We start from the raw sequence: 19,730 nt of genomic DNA on the forward strand, positions 1-19,730 counted from the left end.
CAGGGATATGGAAGGGTAAAGTGTGAAAACAACAGATCAAAGCAGACGCTGATGAAGGAAATGTCGAACGGTTCATTGTTGGCTGAGGGGAAGTTGACAACAAGGCGTACGATCAGTAAAATTAACCAGGCGGGCGGTGAGACTGGTCGGAGAACTAGCATCTGTGGAGAACATGGATAGGTGACGTTTCACAGAGTGCTGGAGTTACTCAGCGGGTCAGGCAGCATCTGTGGAGAACATGGATAGGTGACGTTTCACGGTCAGATACCTCTGGCTGGGACATCCTGTGCAGGGAACCGCAACACAGGGCAGAGAGATGGACACGTGCGGGGGGGGGGAAGAGAGAGAGAGAGAGAGACAGAGGGAGAGACGGAGGGGAGACGGAAGGGAGAGACGGAGGGGGAGGGAGGAGGGGAGGGGGAGGGAGGGAGGGGAGAGGGGGAGGGGGAGAGGGAGAGGGAGAGGGAGAGGGAGAGGGAGAGGGAGAGGGAGAGGGAGAGGGGAGAGGGAGAGGGAGAGGGAGAGGGAGAGGGAGAGGGAGAGGGAGAGGGAGAGGGAGAGGGAGAGGGAGAGGGAGAGGGAGAGGGAGAGAGAGAGGAGAGGGAGGGGGAGAGAGGGGGAGGGGAGGGGAGAGGGAGAGAGGGAGAAAGAGAGAGGGAGAGAGGAGAGGGAGGGGTAGAGAGGGGGAGGGGGGAGGGGAGAGGGAGTGGGAGAGGGAGAGAGAGAGGGAGGGGGAGGGGGGAGAGAGAGACATACCAGAGGGAGGGCAGGGTAGGGCGGGTCTTTAAAGCATTGTAACCTTGCTCGCTCTGTGTTGTGGGGGCAGCTCCAGACTGGAGATTGGTATCAGGGTCACATCCTTCACTTCGCTGTCCTGTAATCAGCCCACTCACACAAACTGGTAATCAGCTCTGATTGTAGGTGTCACCCCATTCATTCCACAGCCCCACCGGCCTGCAGGCCTGGGCCCTGCTCTGTGTGTGTACGTGTGTGTGTGCACGTGTAGGTGTGTGTGTGTACGTGTGTGTGTGTAGGTGTGTGTGTGTACGTGTGTACGTGTACGTGTGTAGGTGTGTGCATGTAGGTGTGTGCGTGTAGGCGTGTGTGTGTAGGTGTGTGTGTGTGTGTGTACGTGTAGGTGTGTGTATGTGTACGTGTAGGTGTGTGTACGTGTAGGTCTGTGTGTGTAGGTGTACGTGTAGTGTGTGTGTGTGTAGGTGTGTGTGTGTGTGTACGTGTAGGTGTGTGTCTGTGTGTGTAGGTGTACGTGTAGTGTGTGTAGGTGTGTAGGTGTGTGTGCACTCTGTGTGTTTGTGTGTGTGTGTGCATATGTGTATATATGTATGAGTCTCTGTGTGTACATATGTGCGTCCCTATGTGTGTGTGTGTGTGCATGAGCATGTACGTGTGTATGTGTTTGTATATATGTGTGTGTCTGTGTGTAATTATGTGTGTACCTGTGTGTGTATGCATATATTTGTGTGTGAGTTTCTCTCTCTCTCTCTCTCTCATATGTGTGAGTCTGTGTGTGTACGTATGTGTGCCTATGTGTGTGTATTTGTGCGTGAGTTTCTCTATATATATATGTGTGTGTCTGTGTGTGTGTGTGTGCGTGTATATATGTGTGAGTCTGTGTGTGTACATATGTTCGTGCCTATTTGCGTGTGAGTTTCTCTATATATGTGTGTGTGAGTGCGTGTGTGTACATATGTGCATGCCTATGTGTGTGTATTTGTGTGAGTTTCTCTATATATATGTGTGTGTGTGTGAGTGTGTCTGTGTTCGTGTGCATGTATATATGTGTGAGTCTGTGTACATATGTGCATGCCTATGTGTGTATATTAGTGCGTGAGTTTCTCTATGTGTGTGTGTGTATGTGTGTGTTTATGTGCGCCTGTTCCATTGGGTGTGTGAGTGTGTAAAAAAATAATGTAAAACTTGTCCCTAGTGTGTGTAGGACGGTGTTAGTGTGCGGGGATCGCTGGTCGGCGCGGACCCGGTGGGCCGAAGGGCCTGTTTCCGCGCTGTGTCTCTAAACTAAACTAAACTCAACTCAACAAATGCTGGACTAAAGTCCAAAAAGAAAGATAACCATGGAACATGGAACACAGAACAGTACACCACAGGAAGAGTTGTGCAGTGAGAAGCTTTTCGTTGCGCGCTATCCAGCCGGCAGGAAGACTGTACATGATCACTATCGAGCCGTCCACAGTGGACAGATACACGAACAACGGAACAATGCTCAGGGCAAGAAAGTCCAATTAGAGATGGTCCAAGGATCTCCACATCCACTCTATCCAGCCTGCCATGGGGAAGAATGGGGAGAGTTTTGGTCTCCAAATTTGAGGAAGGATATTCTTACTATTGAGGGCGTGCAGCGTAGGTTCACCAGGTTAATTCCCGGAATGGCGGGACTGTCGTATGTTGAAAGACTGGAGCGACTAGGCTTGTATACACTGGAATTTAGAAGGATGAGAGGGAGATCTTATCGATACGTGTAAGATTGTTAAGGGGTTGGACACGTTAGAGGCAGGAAACATGTTCCCAATGTTGGGGGAGTCCAGAACCAGGGGCCACAGTTTAAGAATAAAGGGGTGAGGCCATTTTGAACGGAGATGAGGAAAAACTTTTTCAGTCAGAGAGTTGTGAATCTGTGGAATTCTCTGCCTCAGAAGGCAGTGGAGGCCAATTCTCTGAATGCATTCACGAGAGAGCTGGATAGAGCTCTTAAGGATAGTGGAGTCAGGGGGTATGGGGAGAAGGCAGGAACGGGGGTACTGATTGAGAATGATCAGCCATGATCACATTGAATGGCGGTGCTGGCTCGAAGGTCCGAATGGCCTCCTCCTGCACCTATTGTCTATTGTCTAGAAGTGAATGAGACCAGTTTACAGTATAGTTTATTGTCACGTGTACCGAGGTACAGTGGAAAGCTTTTGTTGTTGCGTGCTGACCAGCTGGCGGAAAAGGACAATGAATGATTACAATTACAGTTGCCAAATACACGATAAGGGAACAACGTTTAGTGCAAGGTAAAGTCGATCAAGGATAGTCCGAGGGAAGTAGATAGTAGTTCAGCACTGCTCTCTGGTTGTGGTGAGAGGATGGTTCAGTTGCCTGATAACAGCCGGGAAAAGAAACTGTCCCTGAATCTGGAGGTGTGCGTTTCCACACTTCTGTACCTCTTGCCCGATGGGAGAGGGGGGAGAAGAGGGAGTGGCCGGGGTGGGGTGAGACTGCCCTTGATTATGCTGCTGGCACTCGCTGTTGGAAGGACAGTTCAGAAGGCTCGTAACAGAGGGGTAGAAGAACAGAGGGGCGTGGAGAAGGTCCGGAGCAGGAGAGAGAGAAGACAGGGGACTCTTTGGGAATGGTTCCTCCGCCAGCTGGCATGCGCACGACGGGCCAAACGGCCTCCTTTGATCAAGCCCGCGGGCGTGGAGTGAGCTTGCGCTCGTACGTGGAGAGGGTGGAGATCGCTGGCTTTGCGGTTTCTTCTGGAATATTTAACTGGTAAAACTGCGTGCCTCAAAGTGGACACGGTGTCAATTATGGGGGTGGGGGGGGAGGGTGGGGGGCGGTGGAGTTTTGGGCAGATCAAGAATGCTGTGGTCGACTTATAACTTCACATCGTAAAACCTCCCCAGAACCTCTGCAGTAGTAATTTCAAAAACATCAAACAGAGGCATCAGAATGATATCCAAATGCTCGTTTCTTGATTGATGGTAAAGATACCATGAAGAGTGAGCCCTGCCTCACAGCGCCAGAGACCCAGGTTCCATCCTGACTACGGGCCCAGAACCAGGGGGCCACACACAGTCTAAGAGTAAAGGGGGGGGGGGGGGGGGGGGGGAATTTGAATGAATAGGTTTATTGGCCGAGAATCTGCACGTACAAGGAATGTGCCTTTAAAACTGAGATGAGGGAAAAACCTTTTCACCCAGAGAGTTGTGAATTTGTGGAATTCTCTGCCACAGAGGGCAGTGGAGGCCGATTCACTGGATGGATTTAAAAGAGAATTAGATAGAGCTCTAGGGGCTAGAGGAATCAAGGGATATGGGGAGAAGGCAGGCACGGGTTACTGATTGTGGATGATCAGCCGCGATCACAATGAATGGCGGTGCTGGCTTGAAGGGCCGAATGGCCTCCTGCACCTATTTTCTATGTTTCTATGTTTTACGGGTGCTGTCTATACGAAGTTAGTACGGAGTTAGAGCTAGATAGAGCTCTTAATGATAGCGGAGTCAGGGGGTATGGGGAGAGGGCAGGAAACGGGGGTACTGATTGAGAATGATCAGCCATGATCACATTGAATGGTGGTGCTGGCTCGACGGGCCGAATGGCCTCCTCCTGCACCTACTATCTATTGTCTCCCCGTGACCTGCGTGGGTTTTCTCCGGGATCTCCGGTTTCCTCCCACACTCCAAAGATGCGCAGGTTTGTAGGTTAATTGGCTTCGGGAGAGATTTTAAATTGTCCCTAGTGCGCGCGTGTGTGTGCGCGTGTGTGTTCGTGCGTGCGTGTGTGTGTGTGTGTATATGTGTGTGTGCGTGTGTGTGTATGTGTGTGCGTGTGTGTGTATGCGTGCGTGCATGTGTGTGTGTGCGTGTGTTTGTGTGCGTGCGTGCGTGCGTGCGCGTGCGTGCGTGCGTGCGTGCATGCGAATGTGTGTGTGTGCGTGTGCGCATGTGTGTGCGTGTGTGTGTGTGTGTGTGTAGGACAGCGTTAGTGCGTGGGGATCGCTGGTCGGCGCGGGGGCTCGGTGGTCCGTAGGGGCCAGTTTGTGTGCTTGCGTGTCACCAAAGCAACCCAAACTAAGATAATCTAAACTAAATCGGACTGAATGGAACTAAGCACGAAACACGGACTCGGTATTAGTTCTCCGAATCCACCCCACTTCCCAAAAGAGATTTGCAACGTTTGGCAAACTTTTTATTTCCCCCCCCCCCCCCCCCCGCCCGCCTGCCATTCATTCCAGAGATTTATTTGTGTGTTTATTTATAGTTTTCCTCGATTCCTCTCAAAGGAAATGAGACATAACAGTGCTTGGCTGACTGATAACTTTGACCCTTGCGAATAGTCAAGGCTTTAGATCAAGCTGATAGGGCTGGCCGCTCCAAGAGGCGTAAACAAGCCGTTGCATTCCTGGGAGTCCAGCTGAAAGTATTCACTGCACCTTCTCGCGGCGCCTGAGATTGGTAGCTCTGGAGAGCCTGTCTATCGCCTCACTGAGAACAAATGGCGCTTGACACGAAGGTCACTGACTTCCCCCTTCAGAGCTGAGAGCTCTGGTTGTGTTACTGGTCTCATCTATAGGCACGGTGGCACGGCGGTAGAGTTGCCGCCTTACAGCGCTTGCAGCGCCCGAGACCCCCCGACTAGGGGTGCATGTCCGTACGGAGTTTGTACGTTCTCCCTCCCCGCGCGACCTGCCCGTGGGTTTTCCCCGAGATAGAAACGTACATAGGTGCCGGAGGAGGCCGTTTGGCCCTTCGAGCCAGCACCGCCATCCGTCGTGATCGTGACCTGAGATAATAGAGCAGAGCAGGATAGACCACTCGACCGTAGTACGCCAGGGCGCCATTTTAGTCGGCGGAAACGTAGCAGAAACATTTAAAACAGAAAAATAACAAAAACCTGTGAGTTGACAGATGAGATATATTCTGCATCTTTACTGTATCATCACACACACTGGTTCCCCAAAACACTGGTTACACTGCGAGAGGCGGAGCGAACGGCGGGTTTAGCTTACTAAAATGGCGGACGTTACACCCCTTTGCGCACTAGACTTCAGTATAGGCGATTTCAACGGAGTGGTCCATCTTGTGGTGCTGGCTCGAAGGGCCGAATGGCCTCCTCCTGCACCTATTGTCTACTGCTCCTCTAGTATCTTTGATCATGGCTGATCATCCACAATCAGTGACCCGTGCCTGACTTCTCCCCATATCCCTTGATTCCACCAGCCCCTAGTGTTTCTCCTGGTGTAAATGCAAAAAACATTGTCCCTAGTGTGTGTGTGTGTGTGTGTGTGTGTGTGTGTGTGTTTGTGTGTGTGTGTGTGTGTGTGTGTGTGTGTGTGTGTGTGTGTGTGTGTGTGTGTGTGTGTGTAGGATAGTGTTAGTGTGTGTGGATCGCTGGTCGGCGCGGACCCGGTGGCCGAAGTGCCTGTTTCCGCGCTGTATCTCTAAACTAAACTAAAGCATAGGGTTCGATCCTGACCACGGGCGCTGTCTGTCTGTACGGAGTTTGCACGTTCTCTCCGTGACCCGCGTGGGTTTTCTCCGGGCGCTCCGGTTTCCTCCCGCACTCCAAAGACGTGCAGGTTTTGTAGGTCAATCGCCTCCTGTAAATTGTCCTTGTTGTGTGTGAGATGGACCTGGTGTACTGGGGATCGGCTGGTCGGCGTGGGCTCGGTAGGCCGCAAGGGCCTGTTTCCACACCGTTCTCCGGCGTAAAAAACTAGAGTTCATTCCCGGAGAAAGAGCAGTCAAAGAACAAGTGGTCATAAAACAAAGGGTTACACAAACCAGGTGCAAAATATAACCCATCACAAATGACTGTCATATGTTGAAAGACTGGAGCGACTAGGCTTGTACACACTGGAATTTAGAAGGATGAGAGGGGATCTTATCGAAACGTGTAAGATTATTAAGGGGTTGGACACGTTTAGAGGCAGGAAACATGTTCCCAATGTTGGGGGAGTCCAGAACCAGGGGCCACACAGTTTAAGAATAAGGGGTAGGCCATTTAGAACGGAGATGAGGAAAAACTTTTTCAGTCAGAAAGTTGTGAATCTGTGGAATTCTCTGCCTCAGAAGGCAGTGGAGGCCAATTCTCTGAATGCATTCAAGAGAGAGCTAGACAGAGCTCTTAAGGATAGCGGAGTCAGGGGGTGTGGGGAGAAGGCAGGAACGGGGTACTGATTGAGAATGATCAGCCATGATCACATTGAATGATGGTGCAATTGACTACGGTGCCGTCTGTACGGAGTTTGTACGTTCTCCCCGTGACCCGCGTGGGTTTTCTCCGAGATCTTCGGTTTCCTCCCACACTCCAAACACGTGCGGGATTGTAGGTTAATTGGCTTGGTGTAAATGTGAAAATTGTCCCTAGTGTGTGTAAGATGGTGTTAGTGTGCGGGGATCGCTGTATCTCTTAAATCTCTAAACCAATGTAGCCCAATGTACGGGATGTCCCGGCTAATACGGGACAGTTGGCGAACACTAACAACAACGTAAGGCCCAAAACACAGAGCGCGCGTTTGAAGCATTGGTGGGGGGGGGGGGGGGGGAGGACGATGAGATTTAATCCATCGCGTGACGATCACTTGGCAGCAAAGGACCCCGGCCAATTTGTACCTATTCTTCAGTGATAAAGAGAGCGGAAACCTCAAGGCCGTGATACAGAAACGGGCTGCATTCCTGATCAGATCGTTGCAACCTCAAAACAAAAATGCATTGTGTCAACTGCAGCTCGTGGAATGCGTGTAGGGGCTAGTTGGACCAGACATGGATCAAACGATCGTTGTGCTATAAACAGTGTGCGTGCGTTGACAAGAAGGTGCTCCTCTCTCTCATTACCATTAACGCCACCCTTTCCTATCATATCATATCATATATATACAGCCGGAAACAGGCCTTTTCGGCCCTCCAAGTCCGTGCCGCCCAGCGATCCCCGCACATTAACACTATCCTACACCCACTAGGGACAATTTTTACATTTACCCAGCCAATTAACCTACATACCTGTACGTCTTTGGAGTGTGGGAGGAAACCGAAGATCTCGGAGAAAACCCACGCAGGTCACGGGGAGAACGTACAAACTCCTTACAGTGTAGCACCCGTAGTCAGGATCGAACCTGAGTCTCCGGCGCTGCATTCGCTGTAAAGCAGCAACTCTACCGCTGCGCTACTGTGCCACTTTTGATTTTGCTTCTCCTCATTGCTTTGATGGGCCAGTGCCACTACTTCACCGAATGTTTTCGAGAGGGAGTTGGAGATATATATAGCTCGGGGCTAATGGAATCAAGGGACACGGGAGAAAGCAGGAACGGGGTACTGATTGCAGACGCCTGTGCAGGGAGGAACTGCAGGTGCAGGTTTAAACCGAAGACAGACGCAAAGAGCTGGAGTAACTCAGCGGGACAGGCAGCGTCTCTGGAGAGAAGGAACGGGCGGCGTTTCGGGTCGAGGCCCCTCTTCAGAAGGAGGACCAGTCTGAAGGTGGGTCTCGGCCCGAGACGACACCCGTTCCTCCTGTCCAGAGACGCTGCCTGACCCGCTGAGTTACTCCAGCTATTTGTGTCTATCTTCGGCCACTACTTACTTGCCTAATTTTGAGTGACCGAATCGTGCCCGCAAATCACAAGGGTTACTGACGTTCCCAGCTGGGAAAGGACGGGTCGGGACGGGACGGGACGGACGGACTGAGGTCTCCAATCCTCGTCTCCGCACAAGGTTTGGCCTGAAGCCAATAACTGAACTCGGGCGGCACGGCACGATGGCGCAGCGGTAGAGTTGCCGCCTCACAGCGCCGGAGACCCGGGTTCCATCCCGACCGCGGGCGCCGTCTGTACGGAGTTTGCACGTTCTCCCCGTGACCTGCGTGGGTTTTCTCCGGGCGCTCCGGTTTCCTCCCGCACTCTGAAGACCGTACGGGTTTGTCGGTCAATTGGCTTGGTGTAAATGTAAACATTTGGCCCTAGTTGTGTGTGGTAGGGTTAGTGTTAGTGTGCGGGGATCGCTGGTCGGCCTCTTCATCAGGTGTGGGGCCCCCGTTGAGGCCAGCATGGACACGGATGGAACGAATGGCCTCCATGGTCCAGAGAGAGTGTTTGTGTCAATAAAAAGGATCACACGTGAAGGTGAAGCCAAGTGGCACTGGTCAGGGTGTGGCGCTGTTGTTAGGGTTGCCAACCATCTCACTCCCAAATAAGGGACAAAGGGTGACGTCACCGCCCCGCGCCCCACGTGGCCTCACCCAGCCAGCGGCCACGTGCTCCCGCTCCACCAACGGCAGCCGCCCGGGCCGGGGGGCGGGTTGCTACGCAACCTCTGTTAGGCGGCACCCGGGCTTCCGGGCCTACAGTGTCGGGGCCTGCAGTGTCCGGGTCTACAGTGTCTGGGCCTGCAGTGTCGGGGCCTGCAGTGTCCGGGCCTGCAGTGTCTGGGCCTGCAGTGACCGGGCCTGCGCTGTCTAGGCCTACAGTGTCGAGGCCTGCACTGTCTAGGCCTACAGTGTCAGGGCCTACATTGCCTGGGCCTACAGTGTCCGGGCCTACAGTGTCCGGGCCTGCAGTGTCCGAGCCTACAGTGTCCGAGCCTACAGTGTCCGGGCCTACAGTGTCCGGGCATACAGGGTCCGGGCCTACAGTGTCGGGGCATACAGTGTCCGGGCCTGCAGTGTCCGAGCCTACAGTGTCCGGGCCTACAGTATCCGGGCCTACAGTGCCCGGGCCTACAGTGTCCGGGCCAACAGTGTCCGGGCCTACAGTGTCGGGCCTACAGTGTCGGGGCCTGCAGTGTCCGGGCCTGCAGTGTCCGAGCCTACAGTGTCCGGGCCTACAGTGTCCGTGCCTACAGTGCCGGGCCTACACTGTCCGGGCCTACAGTGTACGGGCCTACACTGTCAGGACCGGGAGTGTCCGGGCCTGCACTGTCCGGGCCTACAGTGTCCGGGCCTACACTGTCAGGGCCGACAGTGTCCGGGCCTACAGTGTCCAGGCCAACAGTGTCCGGGCCTACAGTGTCTGGCCTACAGTGTCCGGGCCTAACACGGGACAAGGGCGGTCCCAGTACGGGACAAACCAATTTAGGCCAATATTACGGGACGGTTGGTGACCCTAACTGTTGTTGACACTGACGAGCTTCATCCCGTCCATTAATCTACTTCCTTTTGTTGTGTTCTGTTCTGTTGCAGTTGTTCAGTGGGTAAGTTGATACTCCATCCGCCATTCTCTGCGCTCCATCCACCATCTACCAAACAACCTTCCATTCTCTGCGCTCCATCCACCATCTACCAAACAACCTTCACGTTTCATGCCCCTGTTGTTACGGGCAAAGGATCAGGCCACAGAAAGTGCTTTAAAACCAAAATAGAAACGAGCTGGGAGAGTTGGGTAATGTTGACTGACCCGAGAGACAGGTAAAACTACATCTTACCTCACTTAAAACGGCACTTTCTCCACAGGTTTTGACAAGGAGTACGGTATGTTTGTGTAGGATAACGTTGGCATGTGGGGGATCTCCTCCGTCACTCTCTCTCTCTTTCTCTCTCCCTCTCCCTCTCTCTCTCCCTCCCTCTCACCCTCCCCCTCTCCCTCCCTCTCACCCTCTCCCTCTCTCTCTCCTTCTCCCCCTCTCTCTCATCTCTCTCTTTCTCCTTCTCCCTATCCCTCACCCTCTCCTCTCTCTCCCTCCCTCTCACCCTCCCCTCTCCCTCCCTCTCACCCTCTCCCTCTCTCTCTCCCTCTCCCTCTCTCTCTCCCTCTCCTCTCTCTCCCTCCCTCTCACCCTCCCCTCTCCCTCCCTCTCACCCTCTCCCTCTCTCTCTCCCTCTCCTCTCTCTCCCTCCCTCTCACCCTCCCCCTCTCCCTCCCTCTCACCCTCCCCCTCTCCCTCCCTCTCACCCTCTCCCTCTCTCTCTCCTTCTCCCTCTCCCTCTCTCTCTCTTTCTCCTTCTCCCTATCCCTCAGCCTCTCCTCTCTCTCTCTCTCCCTCTCTCTCTCTCTCCCCTGTCCCTCACCCTCTCCTCTCTCTCCCTCCCTCACCCTCCCTCTCTCTCTCCCTCTCTCTCCCTCCCTCCCTCTTTCTCTCTCTCTCTCTCTCTCTCCCTCTCCTAATGCTGAGGCTGTATAAGGCGCTGGTCAGGCCACATTTGGAGTAACTGTGAGCAGTTTTGGGCCCCGTATCTGAGGAAGGATGTGCCGGCTCTGGGAGAGGGTCCAGAGGAGGTTTACAAGAACGATCCCAGGAATGAGTGGGTTAACCTATGATGAGCGTTTGTGGGCACTGGGCCTGTACTCGCTGGAGTTTAGAAGGACGAGGGGGGACCTCATTGAAACGTACAGAACAGTGAGCGGCCTGGGATAGAGTGGATGTAGAACTACTATCTGCCTCATTGGTGACCCTCGGACTATCCGTGATCGGGACTTTGCTGGCTTTACCCTTGCACTGAATGTTGTTCCTTTACCGTGTATCCGTACACTGTGGACGGCTGGATTGTAACCACGTGTTGTCTTTCCGCTGACTGGTCAGTGGCGCGACACTGTACCTCGGTACACGTGACAATGAGCGGAACTGAAACGGGTTGAGTGCCGCGGTCGGCGGTAAACGCCGTGGTCGTTCTCTCCCCTCCAGCTCCGCCCCAGTTCGTGGTGAAGCCGCGAGACCAGATCGTGGCGGTGGGTCGACGGTCACGTTCATGTGTGAGGCCACGGGCAACCCACAGCCAGCCATCTTCTGGCAGAGGGAGCGCAGTCAGGTGAGTGGGCGCTGAGGGGGGGAGAGACCACCCTACAACCGGACCCCCACCCCCACACACCGCACCACCCTGCACCGGACCCCCACCCCCACACACGCACGCACGCACGCACACACACCTACACCGGACCCTCACCCCCACACACGCACACGCACCACCCTACACAGGACCCCCCACCCCCACGCAAGCAAGCACGCACGCACGCACGCACGCACGCACGCACGCCACCACCCTGCACCGGACCCCCACCCCCACCACGCACGTTCACGCCGCACATACACGCCCACGCACGCACGCCCACGCACGCACGCACATACACGCGCACGCACATACGCACCGCACGCACGCACACAGACACACGCACGCACGTACCTACACGCGCACACACATACATGCGCACGCACACAGACACACGCACGCACGTACCTACACGCACACGCACATACACGCGCACGCACACAGACAAACGCACGCACGCACATACACGCGCACGAACATATGCACGCACGCACATACACAGACACACGCACGCACGTACATACACGCGCACGCACGCACGCACACACGCACACACCACCCTACACTGCACCCTCACCCCCACGCACGCACGCACGCACATACACGCGCACGCACGCACACACGCAGATGCACGCACGCACGCACATACACGCGCACGCACGCACACAGGCACACGCACGCACATACACGCGCACGCACGCACACACACACGCATGCACGCACATGCACGCGCACGCACATACACGCGCACACACGCACGCACGCACACACATACACACATACACGCACACACACGCACACACACACATACACACGCACACACACACATACACACGCGAACACACGCATACACACACACACGCACACACACACATACACGCACGCACACACAGACTTCGGTCCACCGGGTCCGCGCCGACCAGCGATCCCCGCACATTAACGCTAATATACACACTCTAGTGACAATTTACACCATACACCAAGTCAAATTAACCTACAAACCCGCACGTCTTTGGAGTGTGGGAGGAAACCGAAGATCTCGGAGAAAACCCACACAGGTCACGGGGAGAACGTACAAACTCCGTACAGACAGCGCCCGTAGTCGGGATGGAACCCGGGTCTCCGGCGCCGTGAGGCGGCAACCCTACCGCCGCGCCACCAGTTACTCCAGCACTCTGTGCCTTTTTTCTTTCCCAAGTTGCTTCTGCGGTTTAAGACTCTTCCTGGTGTGATCTTGTCCCTTTGCAGAACCTGCTCTTCTCCTACCAGCCGCCCGAACCGTCCAGCAGGTTCTCCGTCTCGCAGGTGGGAGACCTGACCATCACCAGCGTCCAGCGGTCCGACGTCGGCCACTACAGCTGCCAGGCCCTCAACGTGGCCGGCAGCGTCATCATCAAAGCCTTCCTGGAGGTCACTGATGGTAGGTACTCACGCCCAGGCTTGGTATGGCCCCCTGTTACCTAAACACAGAAGCATGGACAACAGGTGCAGGAGGAGGCCATTCGGCCCTTCGAGCCAGCACCGCCATTCAATGTGATCATGGCTGATCAATAGACAATAAACAATAGGTGCAAGAGGAGGCCATTCGGCCCTTCGAGCCAGCACCGCCAGTCAATGTGATCATGGCTGATCAATAAACAATAGGTGCAGGAGGAGGCCATTCGGCCCTTTGAGCCAGCACCGCCATTCAATGTGATCATGGCTGATCATTCACAATCAGTACCCCGTTCCTGCCTTCTCCCCATACCCCCTGACTCCGCTATCCTTAAGAGCTCTATCTAGCTCTCTCTTGAATGCATTCAGAGAATTGGCCTCCACTGCCTTCTGAGGCAGAGAATTCCACAGATTCACAACTCTCTGACTGAAAAAGTTTTTCCTCATTTCAGTCTTAAAATGGCCGACCCCTTATTCTTAAACTGTGGCCCCTGGTTCTGGACTCCCCCCAACATGGGGAACATTTTTCCTACATCTAGCCTGTCCAATCCCTTTAAGAATTTAATATGTTAGATGTGGAGAGGATGTTTCCACCAGTGGGAGAGTCTAGGACCAGAGGGCACAGCCTCAGAATTAAAGGACGTTCCTTTAGGACGGAGATGAGGAGGAATTTGTTTAGTGAATCTGTGGAATTCTTTGCTACAGACGGCTGTGGAGGCCACAAGTCAATGGATATTTTTAAGGCAGAGATAGATAGATTCTTGATCAGTGCGGGTGTCAGGGGTTATGGGGAGAAGGCAGGAGAATGGGGTTAGGAGGGAGAGATAGAGCAGCCATGATTGAATGGTGGAGTAGACTTGATGGGCCGAATGGCCTAATTCTGCTCCTATCGACCTATAACCTTATAACCTGTACCAAGGCTTTAATGAACTTCATTTTCACGTGTATACCAAGGTTAGGGGTCGCCAACTGTCCCGTATTAGCCGGGACATCCTGTATTTTGGGCTAAATTTGTTTGTCCCGTACGGGACTGCCCTTGTCCCGTATTAGGCCCGGGGTGCTGAAGGCCCGGACACTGTGGGCCCAGACGCTGTAGGCTCGGACGCTGTAGGCCCGGACACTGTGGGCCCAGACGCTGTAGGCCCGGACGCTGTAGGCCCGGACACTGTGGGCCCAGACGCTGTAGGCTCGGACGCTGTAGGCCCGGACACTGTGGGCCCAGACGCTGTAGGCCCGGACGCTGTAGGCCCGGACACTGTGGGCCCGGATACTAATAATAATAATAATAATGCATTACATTTATATAGCGCTTTTCATATACTCAAAGACGCTTTACAGGGATTTAGAGAACATAGGGAAATGAATAAATAGATAAATAAGTAAATAAGTAAATGAACAGAGAAAGGAGACAGAAGGTGAGGTGACCTTCAGTGGTTGAAGGCAGTACTGAACAGGTGAGACTTCAGCGATGTTTTGAATGTGGTGAGTGTGGAGGAGTCTCTAATGGTTTGGGGTAGTGAGTTCCATAGGGTGGGAGCAGCGATGGAGAAAGCCCTGTCCCCCCAGGATCTGAGTTTGGTCCGGATGTGGGGGGGATAGGAGATTGGCAGCGGCAGAGCGGAGGGTGCAGGTGGGAGTGTGCCTGTGGAGGAGGTCGGTCAGGTAGGATGGGGCCAGGTTATGGAGGGCTTTGTAGGTTATGAGGAGGATTTTGTACTGGATTCTCTGGGGGATGGGGAGCCAGTGGAGTTTGTAAAGGACGGGGGTGATATGGTCACAGATCGGGGAGTGGGTGAGTAGACGGGCAGCGGAGTTTTGAATGTATTGAAGTTTACCGATGATTTTTGAGGGTGAGCCATAGAGGAGGCTGTTGCAGTAGTCCAGACGGGAGGTGATGAAGGCGTGGGCCCGGACACTGTAGGCCCGGACACTGTGGGCCCGGACACTGTGGGCCCGGACACTGTGGGCCCGGACACTGTGGGCCCGGACACTGTGGGCCTGGACACTGTAGGCCCGGACACTGTAGGCCCGGACACTGTGGGCCCGGACACTGTGGGCCCGGACACTTTAGGCCCGGACACTGTAGATGCTGGTGCTAGTACACCAGCACTACCCTACACACACATCGTCCCGAGTGTGTGGGGATCGCTGGTCGGCACGGACTCGGTGGGCTGAAAGGGCCTGTTTCCACGCTGTATCTCCAAACTAAACTAAACTAAACTAAAAAAAAAACAAGTTCATGGCTGGACAAGAACAGGAGAAGGTCACTCAACGAATACTGTTTCGCGATGTTAGAATCACAAACGCTTCTGCTGAGATTTAAACCACCTTCAGCCCTCCCTAGATCAGTAATGTCTCTTTGTGTGTTGGTACGTGTTTATTATTGCCTCAGTCTAAGAATAACAGGGAGGCCATTTAAAACTGAGGTGAGAAGAAACTTTTCCACCCAGAGAGTTGTGAATTTGTGGAATTTGTGGCCGATTCACTGGACGGATTTAAGAGAGAGTTAGATAGAGCTCTAGGGGCTAGCGGAATCAAGGGGTATGGGGAGAAGGCAGGCACGGGTTACTGATTGTGGATGATCAGCCATGATCACAATGAATGGCGGTGCTGGCTCGAAGGGCCGAATGGCCTCCTCCTGCACCTATTGTCTATTGTCTACAGATCAGGCAGACACACACAGTCTTTTGCCTAGAGTAAGGGAATCAAGGACCAGAGGACACAGGTTTAAGTTGAAGGGGAAAAACTGTAGTAGGAATCTGAGGGGTAACTTTTTCACACAAAGGGTGGTGGGTGTATGGAACGAGCTGCTGGAGGAGGTAGTTGTGGCAGGGACTATCCCAACGTTTAAGAAGCAGACAGGTACATGGATAGGACAGGCTTGGAGGGATATGGGCCAAACACGGGCAGGTGGGACTAGTGTAGATGAGACATGTTGGCCGGTGCGGGAAAGTTGGGCCGAAGGGCCTGTTTCCATGCTGTATCACTCTACGACTCTATAACTATGATTGGTAGGCCCAATCATGACTGGTAGGCCTGATTGTGATCAACTATTACAGACTGGCCTATGTAGGGTCGCCAACTGTCCCGTATTAGCCAGGACATCCCGTATTTTGGGCTAAATCGGTTTGTCCCGTATGGGACCGCCCTTGTCCTGTATTAGGCCCGGGGGGCACTGTAGGCCCGGACACTAGGCCCGGACACTGTAGGCCCGGACAGTGTAGTTCTGGAGGCCTGTACACTGTAGGTCTGGACAGTGTAGGCCCGGACAGTGTAGGCCTGGACACTGTAGGCCTGTACACTGTAGGTCTGGACAGTGCAGGTCCAGACAGTGTAGGTCTAGAGGCCTGGACAGTGTAGGCCCGGACACTGTAGGCCCGGACACTGTAGTCCCGGACACTGTAGCCCCGGATGCCCGGGCGCCGCCTAACGGAGGTTGCCTAAGAGATTGGTGGGCAAAATTAGAGCACATGGTATTGGGGGTAGGGTACTGACATGGATAGAAAGTTGGTTGACAGACAGAAAGCAAAGAGTGGGGATAAATGGGTCCCTTTCAGAATGGCAGGCAGTGACTAGTGGGGTACCGCAAGGTTTGGTGCTGGGACCGCAGCTATTTACAATATACATTAATGATTTGGATGAAGGGATTAAAAGTACCATTAGCAAATTTGCCGATGATACAAAGCTAGGTGGCAGTGTGAACTGTGAGGAAGATGCTATGAGGTTGCAGGGTGACTTGGACAGGTTGTGTGAGTGGGCGGATGCATGGCAGATGCAGTTTAATGTGGATAAGTGTGAGGTTATCCACTTTGGTGGTAAGAATAGGAAGGCAGATTATTATCTGAATGGTGTCAAGTTAGGAAAAGGGGACGTACAACGTGATCTGGGTGTCCTAGTGCATCAGTCACTGAAAGGAAACATGCAGGTACAGCAGGCAGTGAAGAAAGCCAATGGAATGTTGGCCTTCATAACAAGAGGAGTTGAGTATAGGAGCAAAGAGGTCCTTCTGCAGTTGTACAGGGCCCTAGTGAGACCGCACCTGGAGTACTGTGTGCAGTTTTGGTCTCCAAATTTGAGGAAGGATATTCTTGCTATTGAGGGCGTGCAGCGTAGGTTTACTAGGTTAATTCCCGGAATGGCGGAACTGTCATATGTTGAAAGACTGGAGCGACTAGGTTTGTATACACTGGAATTTAGAAGGATGAGAGGGGATCTTATCGAAACGTATAAGATTATTAAGGGGTTGGACACGTTAGAGGCAGGAAACATGTTCCCAATGTTGGGGGAGTCCAGAACCAGGGGCCACAATTTAAGAATAAGGGGTAGGCCATTTAGAACAGAGATGAGGAAAAACTTTTTTAGTCAGAGAGTTGTGAATCTGTGGAATTCTCTGCCTCAGAGGGCAGTGGAGGCCAATTCTCTGAATACATTCAAGAGAGAGCTAGATAGAGCTCTTAAGGACAGCGGAGTCAGGGGGTATGGGGAGAAGGCAGGAACGGGGTACTGATTGAGAATGATCTGCCATGATCACATTGAATGGCGGTGCTGGCTCGAAGGGCCGAATGGCCTTCTCCTGCACCTATTTTCTATTGTCTATTCTATTGTCTATTGCCTCCCGGCCCGGGCGGCCGCCATTGGTTGAGCGGGAGCACGTGGCCGCTGGCTGGGTGAGGTCACGTGGGGCGCGGGGGCGGTGACGTCACCCTTTGTCCCCTATTTGGGAGTGAGGAAGTTGGCAAGCCCCAGGCCCATGCCATTCTGACCCAGGCAGGCCTCAGTGCGCAGGTAAACCTGTGTAGACGTTGCCCTTCGTGTCTTTATTAATTCCAGGTGATCCATTGCCCAGGGCATGAACATTATTAATTCAGTGTGGAGAGATTCTTCCACATATGTTTGCATTTAATTCAGATGGAGATGTACCAGCTCCAATTAGAGCAGTAATTACAGGCAAGCCGACACAGCAGGCATCTGACATTGCTATTTGCATGGTTTATAAAAATTAAAACTGAATTGATTCCATGCAGCACAGAAAGCATTTTATCGGGATGCATCACAGCTTGTGGAGGCAGCCCAGACTATCACACAAACCAACCTCCCTCCCACTGACTCCATCTACACCTCACGCTGCCTCGGCAAGGCCAGCAGCATCATCAAGGACCAGTCTCACCCACACCCGGCCACTCCCTCTTCTCCCCTCTCCCATCGGGCAAGAGGTACAGAAGTGTGGAAACGCACACCTCCAGATTCAGGGACAGTTTCTTTTCCCGGCTGTTATCAGGCAACTGAACCATCCCACCACAACCAGAGAGCAGTGCTGAACTACTATCTACCTCATTGGAGACTACGGGGTGCCGACAGGGGGTATGGGGAGAAGGCAGGAACGGGGTACTGATTGAGAATGATCAGCCATGATCACATTGAATGGTGGCGCTGGTTCGAAGGGCCGAATGGCCTCCTCCTGCACCTATTGTCTATTGACTTCCTCACTCCCAAATATGAGACAAAGGGTGGCGTCGCCGCCCCGCGCCCCACGTGACCTCACCCAGCCAGCGGCCACGTGCTCCCGCTCCACCAATGGCGGCCGCCCGGGCCGGGAGGCGGGTTGCTACACAGCCTCCGCTGGGCGGCCCCTGGGCTACACTGTCCGGGCCTACAGTGTCCGGGCATACAGCGTCTTGGCCTACAGGGACCGGGCCTACAGTGTCCGGGCCTACAGTGTCTGGGCCTACAGTGTCCGGGCCTACAGCGTCTTGGCCTACAGGGACCGGGCCTACAGTGTCTGGGCCTACAGTGTCCGGGCCTACAGTGTCCGGGCCTACAGTGTCCGGGCCTACAGCGTCCGGGCCTACAGCGTCCGGGCCTACAGCATCCGGGCCTACAGTGTCCGGGCCTACAGAGTCCGGGCCTACAGCGTCCGGGCCTACAGTGTCCGGGCCTACAGTGTCCGGGCCTACAGTGTCCGGGCCTACAGCGTCCGGGCCTACAGTGTCCGGGCCTGCAGTGTCCGGGCCTACAGTGTCCGGGCCTACAGTGTCCGGGCCTATACTGTCCGGCATACAGCGTCCTGGCCTACAGAATCCGGGCCTACAGTGTCCGGGCCTACACTGTCCGGGGCTACAGCGCCCCCCCCGGCCCTAATATGGGACAAGGGCGGGTCCCGTACGGGACAAACCAATTTAGCCCAAAATACAGGATGTCCCGGCTAATACGGGGACAGTTGGTGACCCTATTAGTGACTCTCGGACTATCCTTGATCAGACTTTACCTTGCACTAAACGTTATTCCCTTATCATGTATCTGTTCACTGTGGACGGCTCGATTGTAATCGTGTGTTGTCTGTCCACTGACTGGTTAGCGCGCAACAAAAGCGTTTCCCTGTACCTCGGTACATGTCACAATAAACTGAACTGAACTGTATTTAACAGTGACGTGCTTTGTGTTGCATACAAACCCGGTAAAATTATACAGCAGACTAAACTAAACTAAACTTAAGAAACTTTGGATGGACACAAAAAGCTGGAGTAACTCAGTCTGAATTAGGGTGAAGAACGGGCGCTCACGGTGGCGCGGCGGTAGAGTTGCCGCCTTACAGCGAATGCAGCGCCGGAGACCCGGGTTCCATCCCAACTAGGGGCGCCGTCTGTACGGAGTTTGTACGTTCTCCCCGTGACCTGCGTGGGTTTTAGATTTAAATTTAGAGATACAGCGCGGAAACAGGCCCTTCGGCCCACCGGGTCCGCGCCGCCCAGCGATCCCCGCGCACTAACACTATCCTACACACACTAGGGACAATTTTT

General features: G+C 53.9%; 1 protein-coding gene across 1 annotated transcript in view; it reads left to right on the forward strand.

The window, feature by feature from the left end:
* The first annotated feature begins 3,370 nt into the window (after nucleotides 1–3,370).
* The window catches only part of LOC144598467 (roundabout homolog 1-like), a 61,787-nt gene continuing 45,427 nt past the window's right edge, over nucleotides 3,371–19,730 (forward strand). Inside the window, 6 exon segments of the mRNA XM_078408610.1 lie at nucleotides 3,371–3,513; nucleotides 9,919–9,929; nucleotides 10,189–10,206; nucleotides 11,358–11,405; nucleotides 11,408–11,481; nucleotides 12,748–12,919. Of these exon segments, the coding sequence (XP_078264736.1) occupies nucleotides 3,371–3,513; nucleotides 9,919–9,929; nucleotides 10,189–10,206; nucleotides 11,358–11,405; nucleotides 11,408–11,481; nucleotides 12,748–12,919 (466 nt within the window).

Source organism: Rhinoraja longicauda, chromosome 12 (assembly GCF_053455715.1).
Source record: "Rhinoraja longicauda isolate Sanriku21f chromosome 12, sRhiLon1.1, whole genome shotgun sequence".
Taxonomy (NCBI): Eukaryota; Metazoa; Chordata; class Chondrichthyes; order Rajiformes; family Arhynchobatidae; genus Rhinoraja; species Rhinoraja longicauda.